Source organism: Nerophis ophidion, linkage group LG04 (assembly GCF_033978795.1).
Source record: "Nerophis ophidion isolate RoL-2023_Sa linkage group LG04, RoL_Noph_v1.0, whole genome shotgun sequence".
NCBI lineage: Eukaryota > Metazoa > Chordata > Actinopteri > Syngnathiformes > Syngnathidae > Nerophis > Nerophis ophidion.
This window is the reverse complement of record NC_084614.1, coordinates 64002390-64019889: the sequence shown is the minus strand read 5'-3', so window position 1 is coordinate 64019889 and position 17500 is coordinate 64002390. Positions and strand designations below refer to the sequence as shown.

At 40.2% G+C, this 17500-nt stretch overlaps 1 protein-coding gene and 1 long non-coding RNA gene across 5 annotated transcripts in view; one reads left to right on the top strand and one right to left on the bottom strand.

The window, feature by feature from the left end:
• Positions 1-17500, bottom strand: part of LOC133551739 (alpha-1A adrenergic receptor-like) — a 96757-nt gene that overhangs the window by 17376 nt on the left and 61881 nt on the right. For 2 of the 4 annotated variants that reach the window (XM_061898766.1, XM_061898767.1), the window contains exon 2: positions 12214-12590. The exons of 1 other annotated variant lie outside the window; for it this stretch is intronic. In XM_061898766.1, the coding sequence (XP_061754750.1) occupies positions 12214-12546 (333 nt within the window). In that variant the 5' untranslated portion in view covers positions 12547-12590. Of the gene's footprint in view, positions 1-12213; positions 13143-17500 lie in introns of those variants that run through there. One more of the 4 variants, XM_061898765.1, reaches the window with a different exon arrangement.
• LOC133551742 (uncharacterized) overlaps positions 12288-17500 on the top strand; it is a 26548-nt gene continuing 21335 nt past the window's right edge. The window contains exon 1 of the long non-coding RNA XR_009806561.1: positions 12288-12570. This is a non-coding gene — a long non-coding RNA (uncharacterized LOC133551742). The remainder of the gene's footprint in view (positions 12571-17500) is intronic.

Below are 17500 nucleotides of genomic sequence, written 5' to 3'. Positions count from 1 at the left end.
ACTTTATGAAGCTCCTTTTTTGTTTCTGTTTTGTTTTGATGTCGTTTTTGGTATGTAATGCATTTAAATTAAAAATATCCAAATTGAAGGCTTTTCTCACTATTTTTAGGTGAGATTAAAAAAGATGAAAATTCGATTAATGATCATAATCAAGCAATCGCTCTTTTTTTTAAAATTTAAATCGCTTGACAACACTATCAATAATTCCTACTTTGCAGGACTTCAATCAGGCCTTTGTGTCAGTTGTTGTATTGTTTTTGTATTTTATTGCAATGCTAATATTTGCCGAAATTATTCTCCAACATAGTTTTGGAGCATAAAGTATATCGCTAACATACAGTGCAGTATTTCACAAAAGAGAGTACGCCTTTCGTATATGTTTGCTGATATTTGATCATATATTTTCTTGGGATAACAGTGTTGTATAACAGTGTATATTTACTCTCCCATCAAAATATCCCAACAGACAACCATGAATTCTTGGTAACAAAAGTGAGTACAATATGCGTGATAATGTCCAAACTGGGCCCAATTAGGCATTTGGCTCATTAGTGGTTTAAGATGTTGTGTGTGTTAAATGTAATATCATTGCTCTCACACTCTTTGGTCACAAGAGTTCAATCTAAAGCAATTAACTTTCTGAGGATGTGAAAAAATTACAGTTGCTCTACATAAAGTTGTTGTCAACTATAAGAACCTTTCAAACACCCTTATTCCAACACGTATTATAAAATATTATAAACGTATCACTTTCCTCTGGCAGTGTTCCCCTAGCATTCAAAAAAGTGGTTATTCATCCTCTCCTTAAAAGACCTTACCTTGATCCTGACCTCATGGTAAAGTACCGACCGGTGTCTCACCTTCCCTTTATTTCGAAAATCCTTGAAAAAATTGTATCAGAGCAGCTAAATGAACACTTAGCATCTAACAATCTCTGTGATACCTTTCAATCCGGTTTCAGGGCAAATCACTCTACGGAGACAGCCCTTGCAAAATGACTAATGATCAATTGCTAACGATGGATTCTGATGCGTCATCTATGTTGCTGCTCCTTGATCTTAGCGCTGCTTTAGACACTGTCAATCATAATATTTCATTAGAGCGTATCAAAACACAAATTGGTATGTCAGACTTAGCCCTGTCTTGGTTTAACTCTTATCTTACTGATAGGATGCAGTGCGTCTCCCATAACAATGTGACCTCGGACTATGTTAAGGTAACGTGTGGAGTTCTCCAGGGTTCAGTTCTTGACCCTGCACTCTTCAGCATCTACATGACATCATACGCAAATATGGTGTTAGCTTTCACTGTTATGCTGATGACACCTAACTCTACATGCCCCTAAAGCTGACCAACACGCCGGATTGTAGTCAGCTGGAGGCGTGTCTTAATGAAATTACACATTGGATGTCCGCTAACTTTTTGCAACTCAACGCCAAGAAAACAGAAATGCTGATTATTGGTCCTGCTCGACCCTGACATCTATTTAATAATACCACTTTAACATTTGACAACCAAACAATTAAACAACGCGACTCGGTAAAGAATCTGGGTATTATCTTCGACCCAACTCTCTCGTTTGAGTCACACATTAAGAGTGTTACTAAAACGGCCTTCTTTCATCTCCGTAATTATGCTAAAATTCGCTCCATTTTGTCCACTAGCGACGCTGAGATCGTTATCCATGCGTTTGTTACATCTCGTCTCGATTACTGTAACGTATTATTTTCGGGGTCTCCCTATGTCTAGCATCAAAAGATTACAGTTGTTACAAAATGCGGCTGCTACACTTTTGACAAGAACAAGAAAGTTGGATCATATTACACCTATACTGGCTCACCTGCACTGGCTTCCTGTGCACTTAAGATGTGACCACATATGCAGTCCTCTCCAAGGTTTCTCATAGTCACTGTCACCGACGTCTCACTTGAGTGAGGTTTTCCTTGCCCTCATGTGGGCTCTGTACCGAGGATGTCGTTGGGGTTTGAGACACTTGTGATTTAGGGCTGTATAAATAAACATTGATTGATTGAAACTGAGCTGCAGGGTGGCCAAGACCATAACGCAGTTTTCCAGGGCAGGTTCCGCTCAACACAGGCTATGCTCCACTACAACATTGAGTGAACGTGCACAACGTTATATCCAGAGATTGCGTTTGGAAAATAGACAAATGAGTGTTGCTACTATGAGGGTGAAGTGTTGGTGGCTCACCCTGTCAGTGCTCAGAGCATACGCCACACAAATAAGAATTGGTCTGCATGGTTCTTGTCCCAGACAGAGGTGTTTGCTGAAGACAAGCACAGTAAGGACATAGAATATTTTAATCATGTCCTGTGGTCTGATAAACCAACATAAACGTATTTGCTTCTGATAGTGTCAAGCGTCTGAGAAGTACACAAACAAGCGTGTCCTCCTGACAGTCACGCATGTCATGGTCTGGGGCTTCACGAGTGCAGCAGGGACTATAGTAGTCTCAATAGTTGATTGAGATAAATTTCTTAAGAGAAATTTCTTGAATGTCAACTTGAACTAATGTGAAATGGTGCGTGGTGTCATTTGTTCAGCGTTGTCCTGTGGAAATAAATAATTTTGCAGACATGTGAGGGGTGTACTAACTTGTGCGAGGGACTAACTTTTTCGAAACAACTGTATTACATCACACTAAGGATGTAAAGAAATATACCTAAAAATTCCATATAACAGTTACAACGGCTATCGTTATTATCGCGGTATTGTTGAATGTGCTCAAGAAGTACTTTTATACAGTACTTTTATACACACACTGAAATCTTTTGACCAATTTTTATTCTTATTTTAAGTAACTAAAATAAATAGACACACTGTTAGAAAACCCACTATTTTGCATGTTTCGTGTTTCTTATGCTTCACTGATAGTGTTTTAGTCTGAATGGCTAAGCTTTTGTTTTAAATCATAGTGTGTACTGTAAGTTTTGTTTAAATGAAAAGTGTGTAACAAGTACAATCTATTAATATTATTTATTATTTCTAGGGGGCGTTGTGGCGTCCAACTCTGTTCAGCGGTCCTTGTACACACCGTAAAAAACAACCCCGTCTCGTATTCCTCTGTGTATACAACGATCACTCCGTTGTAAGAGAGCACAGCTTCTAGTTTCAATGTGTAGAAGTGAATATTGCTCAGACAACAATGTGTTTAAATACATTTAGATTGGGGTATGTTGTTTATTAATGAGGAAAGACATTCATGTCTCTTGTTTTCATGTTAGCATTGGTTAGCGCCAGTCAGTCCGTGAGTTTATCAAAGTGCAGTTTAGATCATTTGAACTGAAAATGGTAATACTAACCGTCGTTTATCGCTACATCCCTACATCAAAAAATAATTTGACATTTATGCTACACTTGTAAAATCAAAGAAGATCTCATGCAAGGTTTGAATTAAAACCTACTTTCATTACAAGAAAACAATTCTGCATTGGGGTTGTCGACTGTCAGAGAGATTGAAATGTAACAAGATGTTTTATGGTTGAATCGAGTAATTGATTGAATCGATTAGAAAAAAGCTTTAATTTATACTTAGTGCTTAGATTTATTGTTAAAGGAGTGCAACTAATCCAAAATTTATCAAATTTTGACTGTATGGAGTGCCCAAAACGTTTAATAAGTGGACATATTTAATTGTTGGTCACTGCAACAGAGTGGTGGTCCCCAACCACCAGTCCGGGGTCTGATACCAGTCCGTAAGGCATTTGCTACAAGGCCGCACAGCAACATTAACTAACATCAACTAAACTTTCGCCTGTCCCACTAGACCCACCAATAAGCTTGTTTATAGATGTACTGTATAATAAACTCCTGATAGGAAGTCACCATTTGTTATATGTTAGTTTCATCTTTGTTGCATGGGACAATGCACATTAATGAACATATAAAATGTTGATGTGCCAGATTGTAGCAGGCTAGTTTCCATTTGTTGCCCCACACATAAAAAGTTCAGTTAGACAGCACCAACATCAGACACAAACAGTACAATGAAATATACAAACTCAGATATAATAATACAAATAACGGCGTGGCGCAGTAGGGAGAGTGGCCGTGCGCAACCAGAGCGTCCCTGGTTCAAATCCCACCTAGTACCAACCTCATCACGTCCGTTGTGTCCTGAGCAAGACACTTCACCCTTGCTCCTGATGGGTGCTGGTTGGCGCCTTGCATGGCAGCTCCCTCCATCAGTGTGTGAATGGGTAAATGTGGAAGTAGTGTCAAAGCGCTTTGAGTACCTTGAAGGTAGAAAAGCGCTATACAAGTACAACCCATTTAAAATAAAATGGATTCTTTTATAAAACAGTAGGTTGCTGCAAGATCTCAGTTGAGGGCAGATGGCATATCAGGAATGAAGTGACCATAGTAGTTAAAATACATGTGGCGGATGGAAAAGTCCCACATCCTACATCCCCCAGGCCTCGTATGTTGAAGTGCTATTATTGCACAAACTGTAGCCCTATTCTACAAGTAGTTAGCATTAACAGATGTGTTTACGCATGGAAGAGTGTGCCAAAAAGCATACATAAGTTTTATCTATGTATGAAATTTTGAAAAAAATATGAATATATAACTTTTAGAAAACAAATAAAAACCCATAGAAATGGAAATCCATTGGAAAGAGACCCAGTAGCTAATGGCAAGTACTGTATATCTAGTTTTATTATATATATTTGCTATTGTCCTGGACAATAACGAATCACTTATAACGCATCAGATACGTCAGCCAAAAAATAAGCCCACAAGCTAGCGAAAATAAATAAAAAAAAAACGTCTTTGGAGAGATTTTTTGCAAAGGCAAAAACGCCAGGCCTCCCATTAATTTGGTGTTATGGTGAGATGTACTTTTCGCACACTTATTTTTGCTGTATTTATCTGCCACACATGAAAATAATACCTACATTAAACTGGTCCCTGGTGCAAAAAAGGTTTGGGATCCCGGCAATGGAGCACTCATGAGAGCAATGGCGGGTGGGTGCCATGATCTGAACAGTCTTTTTTTAATGCATTTATGTATTTATTTTTTATTAATGCACACGTTAAACGTGCAATTTCAATGTTTAAAAAAGAATGAAATTCTGGCAAGCAGAAAATTGTTTATTTAAACTCTTTTCTCTAAAATACAGATTGAGGCTATAATCCAATCAATACAATCCACTTTATTTATATAGCACATTTAAACAACAAGAACGTTTCCAAAGTGCTGCACAGCCATGTTAAAAACAATATTAAACAATATTATGCTCCACCAATGACTGAATAAAAACAAGAAATAAATAAATATAAAACCGATATAAAATAATATAAAAATAAATATGATTAAAAACTATTTTAAAGGGTAAAATCAATTAAAACAGTAAAATAGAAGTCAAAGTGTATAAAAAACACAGAGGACAGAGGACCACACAACTCACGTAGTGTTAAAAGCCAAAGAATAAAAGCGGGTCCTAAGACGAGACTTAAAACACTCCACTGTGGAAGCAGTTTGAACATGGAGGGGCAGAGTGTTCCAAAGCTTAGGGCCGACTACAAAGAAGGCCCTGTCCTCCCTGGTTTTAAGTCTGGTCTTGGGCACCACGAGCTGGAACTGGCTCTCGGACCTCAGAGCGCGCGCAGGAATGTAAATTTGGATGAGGTCCGAGATATACTGAGGTGCCAGTCCATGTAAAGATTTAAAAACAAACAGCAATGTTTTAAAATCAATTCTAAAATGAACAGGGAGCCAGTGCAAGCTCTGAAGAATTGAGGTTATATGCTGGCGTTTCCTGGCCCCTGTTAAAAGTCGTGCTGCCGCGTTCTGGACTAACTGCAACCGGGAGAGAGACTTTTGCCTAATGCCAACATAAAGTGCATTGCAGTAGTCCAGCCGACTTGAAATAAAAGCATGCACGACTTGTTCAAAAAGGTTAAAAGTTAAAAAAAAGGGTTTAACCTTTACTAAAAGACCCATCCATCCATCCATTTTCTACCGCTTATTCCCTTTGGGGTCGCGGGGGGCGCTGGCACCTATCTCAGCTAAAAGACGAAGGTGATAAAAACACGATTTTAAAACGCCATTGACTTGTTTGTCAAGTTTAAAACCACTTTCTATAGTGACGCCAAGGCTGGTGACTTTGGGACGCACATAATTTTGCAATGCTCCCAAGTCAGTGAGGGCCGGATCAAAAACTGAAATTTCAGTTTTTCCCTCATTCATTATTAAAAAATTATGTGCTAACCAAACCTTGACGTCACATAGACAGTTGAGAAGGGGTGTCAGGGGGCCGTGGCCTTTTGAAATTGGCATATAAATTTGGCAGTCATCTGCATAAAAGTGATAAAACACTTCATGTTTCTTAAAAATGTCTCCAAGAGGGAGGAGATAAAGAGCGAACAGGATGGGGCCTAAAATAGATCCCTGGGAGACACCAAAGTAAAGCGGGGCAGAAGAAGAGGTGGCGTCCCCCAGCCTGACAGAGAAGGACCTCTCTGACAGGTAGGATCTGAACCACTGTAATGCAGTCCCCCTGACACCCACACAGTCTCTCAAGAGGTAAAGTGTGTTTTCTCCGATTACTCCATTATTCCAACCAAGTAATCGATTATTAAAATATTCGAAAGATGTGACCCTAATACCGTATGTTTATCGTTTAGGTCGGGTGTGTCAAACGTACGGCCCGGTTTCATGTGGCCTGCAAGATGACTTTGCTAAGTATAAAATTGTTTAATGAGAGAAACTGGTGATATGAATGTGTACACTGGGTGTCGCAATAACAACTCTGTTGGGCAAGCAATTGCTTGATACTGGGGCCAAGCAAGAGGTAGCAGGAAAACGCATATACAGTACGTATGGTGACGCGTGCCTGTGGCTCCTCCCCTCGAACATATTAAACCCAAAACCTGCAGTTTTATGTCTGTTTTGAATGCATTGTTCTTTGGCACTAAATGTCCCTGTCAAAAATAAGAAAAGTGAGTTTCCAACAGTTTCTACCTCCGTGTGTGTAGTTTGTAGAGTTAGCACAGGGTTAACACCAAGAAGTTTGTTCTTTATTTTGTTCAATCCCAGATAGGGTGTGACTTTGTGTTTATTGCCTGTGTAGATACACTGAGACAAAGTCTAAATGTTTTGTGTTTTTCAAACCGCACACATTTTTTCCCTTGGAAAGAATTATTTGCGATTTGTACATTTTCAGAATGCGCTTGTTGTATTTTTGTCCAAAGTAAAACAAAAGATAACCATCTAAAGTCGTCTTTATTTTTAAGTTATTATGTTGTGATCTTACCAGTCCCGGCCCATCTGGGAATAGATTTTCCTCAATGTGGCCCCTGAGCTAAAATGAGTTTGACAGCCCTGGTTTAGATTGTTGTTGTGGTGCACTGCATTTCACTGAGAGCTGTTTCTATTGTTGTGTCCATAAAATGGTCAAGTAAAATAAATTTGTAGCTAGAACTGTATGTTTTCAATTATATATTTTAGTTCCATAGTTCAACCACTGTGCCCTGGCACACTAGTGTGTCGTGATATATTGTGTAGTGTGCTGTGGGAAATTATGCAACTTCACCTAATTGGTCCCAAAAAAACATTTGCCAAATCCATAATTATAATCTTCAAATAACTTGATGTTGCTTAGTGTCTGTGCTGTGTAAAGCTCGGCAGGGTAACCATGTAATACTCCACGTCAGTAGGTGGCAGTTTTTGCTTTGTAAAAGTTGGAATGTGTTGTGTGAGACGAGGATGGTTTGTTGTGATCCCCATATGCAGACCACAGCGGGAGACAGCGTGCAGGTAAAAAGGTATGTAATGCTTAAACCAAAATTTAACAAAAGGAAAAGGAAAAGGCAATGAAGCGTAGGGATGGCTATGAACTGAACTGGCTACAAAGTAATCAGAGACAGAATGCTGGACGACAGCAAAAACTTACGTCGTACACAAATTACATCCGTACTTGACATGACAAGCAACAATTTCCACACAAAGAAGGATAGCAACAACTTAAAAAGTCTTGCTTGCTAACACAAAGCAGCTGCGGGAAATAGCCCTCAAAAGGAAGACATGAAACTGCTACAGCAAAACAGGAAGGGCCACCAAAATAACAGCGCAAGACAAGAACTAAAGCACTACACACAGGAAAATACCAACAAACTCAGAATAAGGCACGACGACCAGGTGTAGCTTAATTTTTTAACGTTTTCTGCTGGTGGTGTGCCTCCGTTTTTTTTAATGAAAAAAACGTGCCTTTCCTTAAAAAAGGTTGAAAAACACTGCCATAGCTAACTTTCAGCTTCAAACCATTTATTTCACTATAATTTGTGTTTTTATCAATTAAGAGCTCCCTTCAGAGCTTGCCACTGTTTGTTATGATAGTAAATCCTGGACGACAGCAAAAACTTACGTCGTCCACAAAGTACATCCGTACATGACATGACAAGCCACAATTTCCACACAAAGAAGGAGAGCAACAACTTAAAAAGTCTTGCTTGCTAACACCTAGCAGGTGTGGGAAATAGCCCTCGAAAGGAAGACATGAAACTGCTACAGCAAAACAGAAAGGGCCACCAAGTAACAGCGCAAGACAAGAACTAAAGCACTACACACAGGAAAACAGCAACAAACTCAGAATAAGGCAGGACGACCTGGTGGAGTTTAATTTTTTAACGTTTTCTGCTGGTGGTGTGCCTCCCTTTTTTTATGAAAAAAAACATGCTTTGCCTCAAAAAAGGTTGAAAAACAACGCCATAGCTAACCTTAAGCTTCAAACCATTTTTTAACTATTATTTGTGTTTTTCTCAATTAAAAGCTCCCTTAAAAGATTGCCAATGTTTGTTATGATAGTAAATGCTGGACGACAGCAAAAACTTACAGTGTCCACAAAGTACATCCGTATATGACATGACAAGCAACAATTTCCACACAAAGAAGGATAGCAACAACTTAAAAAGTCTTGCTTGCTAAGACAAAGCAGGTACGGGAAATAGCCCTCAAAAGCAAGACAATAAACTGCTACAGCAAAACAGGAAGGGCCACCAAAATAACAGCGCAAGACAAGAACTAAAGCACTACACACAGGAAAACAGCAACAAACTCAGAATAAGGCACGACGACCTGGTGGAGTTTAATTTTTTTATGTTTTCTGCTGGTGGTGTGCCTCCGTTTTTTGTGTGAAAAAAACGTGCCTTGCCTCAAAAAAGGTTGAAAAACACTGCCATAGCTAACCTTAAGCTCCAAACCATTTTTTTGACTATTACTTGTGTTTTTCTCAATTAAGAGCTCCCTTCCATGCTTGCCAGTGTTTGTTATGATAGTAAATGCTGGACGACAGCAAAAAATTACGGCGTCCACAAAGTAAACCCGTACATGACATGACAAGCAACAATTTCCACACAAAGAAGGATAGCAACAACTTAAAAAGTCTTGCTTGCTAACACAAAGCAGCTGCGGGAAATAGCCCTCAAAAGGAAGACATGAAACTGCAACAGCAAAACAGGAAGGGCCACCAAAATAACAGCGCAAGACAAGAACTAAAGCACTACACAGAGGAAAACAGCAACAAAATCAGAATAAGGCACGGCGACCTGGTGGAGTTTAATTTTTTTACATTTTCTGCTAATGGTGTGCCTCCGTTTTTTTTTTTTTGTGTGTGAAAAAAAACGTGCCTTGCCTCAAAAAAGGTTGAAAAACACTGCCACAGCTAACCTGAAGCTTCAAACAATTTTTTTCACTATTAATTGTGTTTTTCTCAATTAAGACCTCCCTTCTAAGTTTGCCAGTGTTTGTTATGATAGTGAATGCTGGACGACAGCAAAAACTTACGGCGTCCACAAAGTACATCCGTACATGACATGACAAGAAACAATTTCCACACAAAGAAGGATAGCAACAACTGAAAAAGTCTTGCTTGCTAAAACAAAGCAGGTGCGGGAAATAGCCCTCAAAAGGAAGACATGAAACTGCTACAGCAAAACAGGAAGGGCTACCAAAATAACAGCGCAAGACAAGAACTAAAGCACTACACACAGGAAAACAGCAACAAACTCAGAATAAGGCACGACGACCTGGTGGAGTTTAATTTTTTTATGTTTTCTGCTGGTGGTGTGCCTCCGTTTTTTTTGTGAAAAAAACGTGCCTTGCCTCAAAAAAGGTTGAAAAACACTGCCATAGCTAACCTTAAGCTCCAAACCATTTTTTTGACTATTACTTGTGTTTTTCTCAATTAAGAGCTCCCTTCTATGCTTGCCAGTGTTTGTTATGATAGTAAATGCTGGACGACAGCAAAAACTTACGGCGTCCACAAAGTAAACCCGTACATGACATGACAAGCAACAATTTCCACACAAAGAAGGATAGCAACAACTTAAAAAGTCTTGCTTGCTAACACAAAGCAGCTGCGGGAAATAGCCCTCAAAAGGAAGACATGAAACTGCTTTACTGCTTTACCAAGAATTGATTAACGTGGACCCCGACTTAAACAAGTTGAAAAACGTATTCAGGTGTTACCATTTAGTGGTCAATTGTACGGGATATGTTCTGTACTGTGCAATCTACTAATAAAAGTTTCAATCAATGCTACAGCAAAACAGGAAAGGCCACCAAAATAACAGCGCAAGACAAGAACTAAAGCACTACACACAGGAAAACAACAACAAACTCAGAATAAGGTGGATTTTAATTTTTTAACGTTTTCTGCTGGTGGTGTGCCTCAGTTTTTTTTAAATGAAAAAAACTTGCCTTGCCTCAAAAAATGTTGAAAAACACTGCCATAACTAACCTTAAGCTTCAAACCATTTTGTTGACTATTATTTGTGTTTTTCTCAATTCAAGGCCTAGTGAAACCCACTACTACCGACCACGCAGTCTGATAGTTTATACATCAATTATGAAATATTAACTTTGCGACACATGCCAATACGGCCTTTTTAGTTTACTAAATTGCAATTTAAAATTTCCCGGGAGTTTCTTGTTGAAACGTCGCGGAATGATGATGTATACGCGTGACGTCACGGACTGTGAGGAAATATCAGCGCTGCGCACACACAGCTAAAAGTCGTCTGCTTTAACCGCATAATTATACAGTATTTTGGACATCTGTGTTACTGAATATTTTGCAATTTGTTCATTTAATAATGGAGACTATAAAGAACAATGCTGTTGGTGGAAAGCGGTGGATTGCAGCTGTCTTTAGCACCGAGACACAGTCGGCGTTTCTTTGTTTGTTGTGAAAGTAGAGCGGTCAAGCGAACATGATTTCTCCATATCAACCAGCATGTTTTTGGATGGGGAAATTGTGATATATATATCTTACCGAAGACATCCGTGGATTATTCGTCGTTCTGCAGCAGCTGTGACCTTGGCTCCTCGGCTTCTCTCTGAGATACAGTGTGTTTAACGCAGCCATACGACCTCGAGGTATGTCTATACAATCTTTACTTTACAATCTTTAAAATCCCACTAAAACACTATTAAAACAATACGCAGATAAGGGATCTTCCAAAATTATCCTAGTACATGTGTCTAATTACATCTGAAACGCTCACACTGCCGTCGCCCGGAGCTGTCGTTTTTTTTTTTTTTTTTTTTCTAGTCCGTCGCTACAATATCCTCAAACACGAATCTTTCATCCTCGCTCAAATTAATGGGGAAATTGTCGCTATCTCGGTCAGAATCGCTCGCGTCCTTGATTGTAATCAAAGGGCGGATGTGAGGAGTCCGACAATCTGTGACGTCACGCGCACTACTTCCGGGAAAGGCAGGGCTTTTTGAAGAGCGACCTAAAGTTGCGAACTTTATTGTCGATTTTCTCTACTAAATCCTTTCAGCAACAATATGGCAATATCGCGAAATTATCAAGTATGACACATAGAATGGACCTGCTATCCCCGTTTAAATAAAAAAATCTCATTTCAGTAGGCCTTTAAGAGCTCCCTTCTAAGCTCGCAAGTGTTTGTTATGATAGTAAATGTTTTGGTTTTTTTTCCTCCAAACTTTTACCATGAATTGACGCCGATTGTAGCTGAGATAGGCGCCAACGCCCCCCCGCAACCCCGAAAGGGAATAAGCGGTAGAAAATGGATGGATGGATGATAACTTGGACCCCGACTTAAAGAAGTTGAAAAACGTATTCGGGTGTTACTGTTTAGTTGGCAATTGTACGGAATATGTACTGAACTGTGCATTCACTAATAAAAGTTTCAATCAATCACAAATCAGCCATGACTTACCTCCAGAGTGGCTGACACAGGCAGTACGGTGGTGCTGAGCAGCAGGTCGGCGATGGCCAGGTTGATGATGAAGTAGTTAGTGGGAATCCGCAGGTGTCGGTTGCACACCACCGACAGGATAACCAGCAGGTTGCCCACTATAGCGAACGTGATGAATGAGGCCAGCACCATGCCCACCGGCACCGCCCGGCTCAGGTCCAGCGGGGCGGCGCTGTGTTTTCCGCGGTACGGGGACGAGTCGGTGCAGTTCGAGGTAGAGTTGGAGTCCAGGTGAGACGCCTGCTGCATTCCGGCGAGAGAATCCGCCGTGGAGCCGTTTGTCCACAGGCTCATGGTGCATTGAGCCCCGCCCGGCCGGTCAGTAAAAATGTCCAAATCTAACAACAACAAAAAGTGTGCCAAGTGCGTTACACTTGTGAAACAGAAAGTATTGGAAAATCGTGTTATATTCCCCTTAAAAATAATAGTAGAACGTCGACAGATCAGCTTATTTTGGCGTTATATCCTTTCAAGTGTGCGAAAGAAGCAGTCATGTGTGTGGTTCGCTGGTTATACTGCGCAAGCAAGTGGATGTTCCTGTCTCTTTCTCCGAACTATCAGTCAACCTGCTGGCCGGCTATTGGAGCTCCTCCTCGGCCCAAACTGCTCATTCACTGGCGGGTCACTGAGCCTTGTGTCCTTTTATGGTCCAAAGTGTTTTAATGTGGGAAAGTTCCCGAAAAAAGATCGGTTGGGGTGGGGGTGCGACTGAAAGACAACCTGCCGCATCCTTCTCTCTAGTGTGCGAGTTTGCATTAACCCTTTTTGCTTGCACAATCTACGTTGGGCATTGTGTAATGTGTCGTCATCCAGCTGCAAATCACACGTCTCCATTCTAATTGAGGGCGCTATAGCGCGGCTGGTAGAGTTGGCCGTGCCAGCAACTTGAGGGTTCCAGGTTCGATTCCCGCGTCCGCCATCCTAGTCACTGCCGTTGTGTCCTTGGGCAAGACACTTTACCCACCTTCTCCCAGTGCCACCCACACTGTTTTAAATGTAACTTAGATATTGGGTTTCACTATGTAAAGCGCTTTGAGTCACTAGAGAAAAGCGCTATATGAATATAATTCACTTCCCTTCACAATTGCTCATTAAAAATAATGGCAATAGAAAAAATGTGTTTCAAAGTTAAACTGTGACCATGTTAAACATTTTCTTAACCATACTGCAGCGGTGTTCGAAGTGGGGTCAGGGGACTAATTTCAGCACACAGCGTGTTTATTCATTGGACCTCGGCAAATGGTAAATGTTAAATAGATTAATCATAATCGAGATGTTAGCAGTAATGCCGTCAAACAATAACTTTTTTCAACCATGATTAATCATAAGTATTACTATTAGGATAAACCAGGGGTCTCGAAACCTTTTGACCCGGGGGCCGCATCGGGTGAAAATAATTTGGCCGGAGGCCAGACTATATATACAGTATATATATATATATATATATATATATATATATATCCGTCCATCCATCCATCCATTTACTACCGCTTATTCCCTTTTGGGGTCGCGGGGGGGCGCTGGCTCCTATCTCAGCTACAATCGGGCGGAAGGTGGGGTACACCCTGGACAAGTCGCCACCTCATCGCAGGGCCAACACAGATAAACAGACAGCATTCACACTCACATATATTTATTCCGAGCACGATGATGTCACGTCATCGATTGGAAAATGCATTTTTAGACAATATGATTTGCCTGAGCGGCTAGGAGACTCTGAGAGTAACAATCAGTAGAAAATGGATGAGAAAGGATCCATCCATCCATTTTCTACCGCTTATTCCCTTTTTGGGGTTGCGGGGGCGCTGGCGTAAAAAAAATAAATTAATGAAAAATAGAATAACTTGGGACTTCCCGCGGGCCAGATCTCAAACACTGGCGGGCCGGATCTGGCCCGCGTGCCGTAGTTTTGGGAACACAGGTATAAACTCACTTGCATGATTTAAATTACGTAAAGGAGACATAGAAAGTCTGTGAGTGTTCACATCCAGTTTGCCAGTTACGCACCGCCCTCTTCGTCTGGCTACTGCTACTGGTAAAGTTACTAAACATGTAAGACCTTAGTAAATCTAAAAGGCATCGTTACAATTCCCAACTTATTCATAACAAAGCCAGGAACAAAACAAGGATTTGTGTCTGGGATGCCTTTGAAAGATGGAGACGAGAAAAGGCAGAGAAGATTTTTTCATCTGACGCCCAACTTGCTAATTTCCTCCTTGATCGGTAAGTCAGGCATTTAAGTTTACTTATTACTTGCAATAAATGGAAGTGGACATTTTGTACATAAACTATGTTGTCCAATACAGTCTATGATCTTGTCTAACAAAGCTAGTATGTTTATGCAACGAATGCGTAGTGTGATGGTGCTTAGCTCCTTGTGTAATGCTTAGCTTGCTCTCACAGTCAATTACCCATCGACATATTGGCTAACGGGAGAAATATTTGTTTGTTAGTCTGTATGTCGATATGTATTCGAACTGACAGGGCAAAATAGATTTTTACGGATAAAACCATTGTGGTTATGGGTAGTGTCAGTGCCTATTTCATTCTGAATTTGCTGATACGCTGAGGAAATGGGTTCCAACATTAGCACGACTAGCATCATGGCAATGTGAAACGTATGGAGACAGCCAAATCACTTTATTAAATAATTCATCATTCGCGTAGCCTATAAGCATACCTTTGTAAAATGTATTCTCTTTAGTTTTGGGCGTACAAACCCCGTTTCCATATGAGTTGGGAAATTGTGTTAGATGTAAATATAAACGGAATACAATGAAGTTGGGAAAGGTCGCAATAAATACTGATAAAGTTGAGGAATGCTCATCAAACACTTATATGGAACATCCCTCAGGTGTGCAGGCTAATTGGGAACAGTTGGGTGCCATGATTGGGTATAACGGATATCACCAGATGTGCTCAGGAACACTTCATAACACCACTGTCAGTAACTACAGCTGGTCGCTACATCTGTAAGTGCAAGTTAAAACTCTACTATGCAAAGCAAAACTAATTTATCAACAACACCAAGGAACGCCGCTGGCTTCGCTGGGCCCGATTTCATCTAAGATGGACTGATGCAAAGTGGAAAAGTGTTCTGTGGTCTGACGAGTCCACATTTCAAATTATATTTGGAGACTGTGGACGTGGTGTCTTCCGGAACAAAGAGGAAAATAACCATCCGGATTGTCATAGGCGGAAAGTTCAAAATCCAGCATCTGTGGTGGAATGGGGGTGTATTAGTGGCCAAGGCATGGGTAACTTACACATCTGTGAAGGCACCATTAATGCTGAATGGTCCATACAGGTTTTGGAGAAACATATGTTGTCATCCAAGCAACGTTATCGTGGACGCCCCTGCTTATTTCAGCAAGACAATGCCAAGCCACGTGTTACAACAGCGTGGCTTCGTAGTAAAAGAGTGCGTGTACTTTCTTGCCCCCCTGCAGTCCAGATATGTCTGCCATCGAAAATGTGTGGCGCATTATGAAGCGTAAAATACGAAAACAAGACCCTGGATTGTTGAACGACTTTAGCTGTACATCAAGCAAGAATGCTAAAGAATTCCACTTTCAAAGCTTCCACAATTAGTTTCCTCAGTTCCTAAACATTTACTGAGTGTTGTTAGTGAAGTGAAGTGAATTATATTTATATAGCGCTTTTCTCAAGTGACTGAAAGCGCTTTACATAGTGACACCCAATATCTAAGTTACATTTAAACCAGTGTGGGTGGCACTGGGAGCAAGTGGGTAAAGTGTCTTGCCCAAGGACACAACGGCAGTGACTATGATGGCTGAAGCGGGAATCGAACCTGCAACCCTCACGTTGCTGTTAAAAGAAAATGTGATGTAACACAGTGGTGAACATGCCCTTTCCCAACTACTTTGGCACGTGTTGCAGCCATGAAATTCTATGTTAATTATTATTTGCAAAAAAAAAAAGTTTATGAGTTTGAACATCAAATATCTTGTCTTTGTAGTGCATTCAATTGAATATGGGTTGAACAGGATTTGCAAATCATTGTATTCCGTCTATATTTACATTTAACACAATTTCCCAACTCATATGGAAACAGGGTTTGTACATTAGGCTGCTAAGCATGCTCTTCTTATTTTTCACCAGTATAACCATTGCTAGTGTTGGTTGTAGTTTGTTTTAGTCTTTGTATTCTGATCCTGACAATACCCATATGATGGCCATTTGTTGTAAAATTGTACACCGGCATGACGTACTTCTTCCTAAAAATAGCCAAATTTCTGTGTAATATGTGTTGGTTAGAGATTTGTTATTGACAACACTCTTGTCTATTCAGCTATTATGGTCTCAGCACCTCAACCCCCAGTAAGAGGCATCGGAAGTTTGAAGTTCCTTGGAGTAGCCCAGTCATTCGAGCTGGATTGGGCTGCGGATCTGGCAACCTCAGTCAGGGAGAGAGGAAGGGGACTACAGAATTTTGACCATGGTTGCAATACCATTTCTGGCCACATTATTACATAGGGCTCCTTGAAACATTTCCAATTAAAAAAGACCCCAATACTTGGGTCATAAATGCAATTTTATTGTTTGAATAGACAGGAAGTATAGGAGCTAAATATATTGTGTGATTAATCTGAGTATTTACGTGATTAATGCTATATTTTTTTGTGATTGATCGCATGAGCCAACATGTTATTTTTGACGGGTCTTGTTACTAGATTACAAACATTTTTCTGTTACCTATAACACAAGGCTAATGTGGATATGTTGTTTAGCAAGCTTAGCAAATATTGACGTACATTGGTTTGCTTTTAGCATTTTTAATTTACAAAATGTTTTAAAGTGGCCCCCGCATCCTTCGATTGTACGGAATGTGACCCTCGTTGGAAAATGTTGGCCACATACCCCTGCAGGGCTGGTTAGGTTTTTTTACATAAGTACAAGGGTAACTTCTCTTCCATTTACACTACAAAGTAAAAAAAAAAAAGAAGTGTACTCACGCTTTGATGATACGGTGTGAAATATGCAGATGCCTTATGGATTCTACTAAACAGCCTGGACAAAGATGCCGAATGTCCGACAAGTTGGCAATTTGCATTTGTGGGTAAGTTGTAATCGTCAAAAGTATTGCTACTTTGATACCAAGTTAATACCATCACGCAAAAAATACATTGACACCTGTTTTTTTTCAGATATTGTACAATATATTTTTTTTATTTCGTGCCGTGTCAGTTCTCTACATCTGCTGTCTTGAAAAAATAGCCAGGGTTTC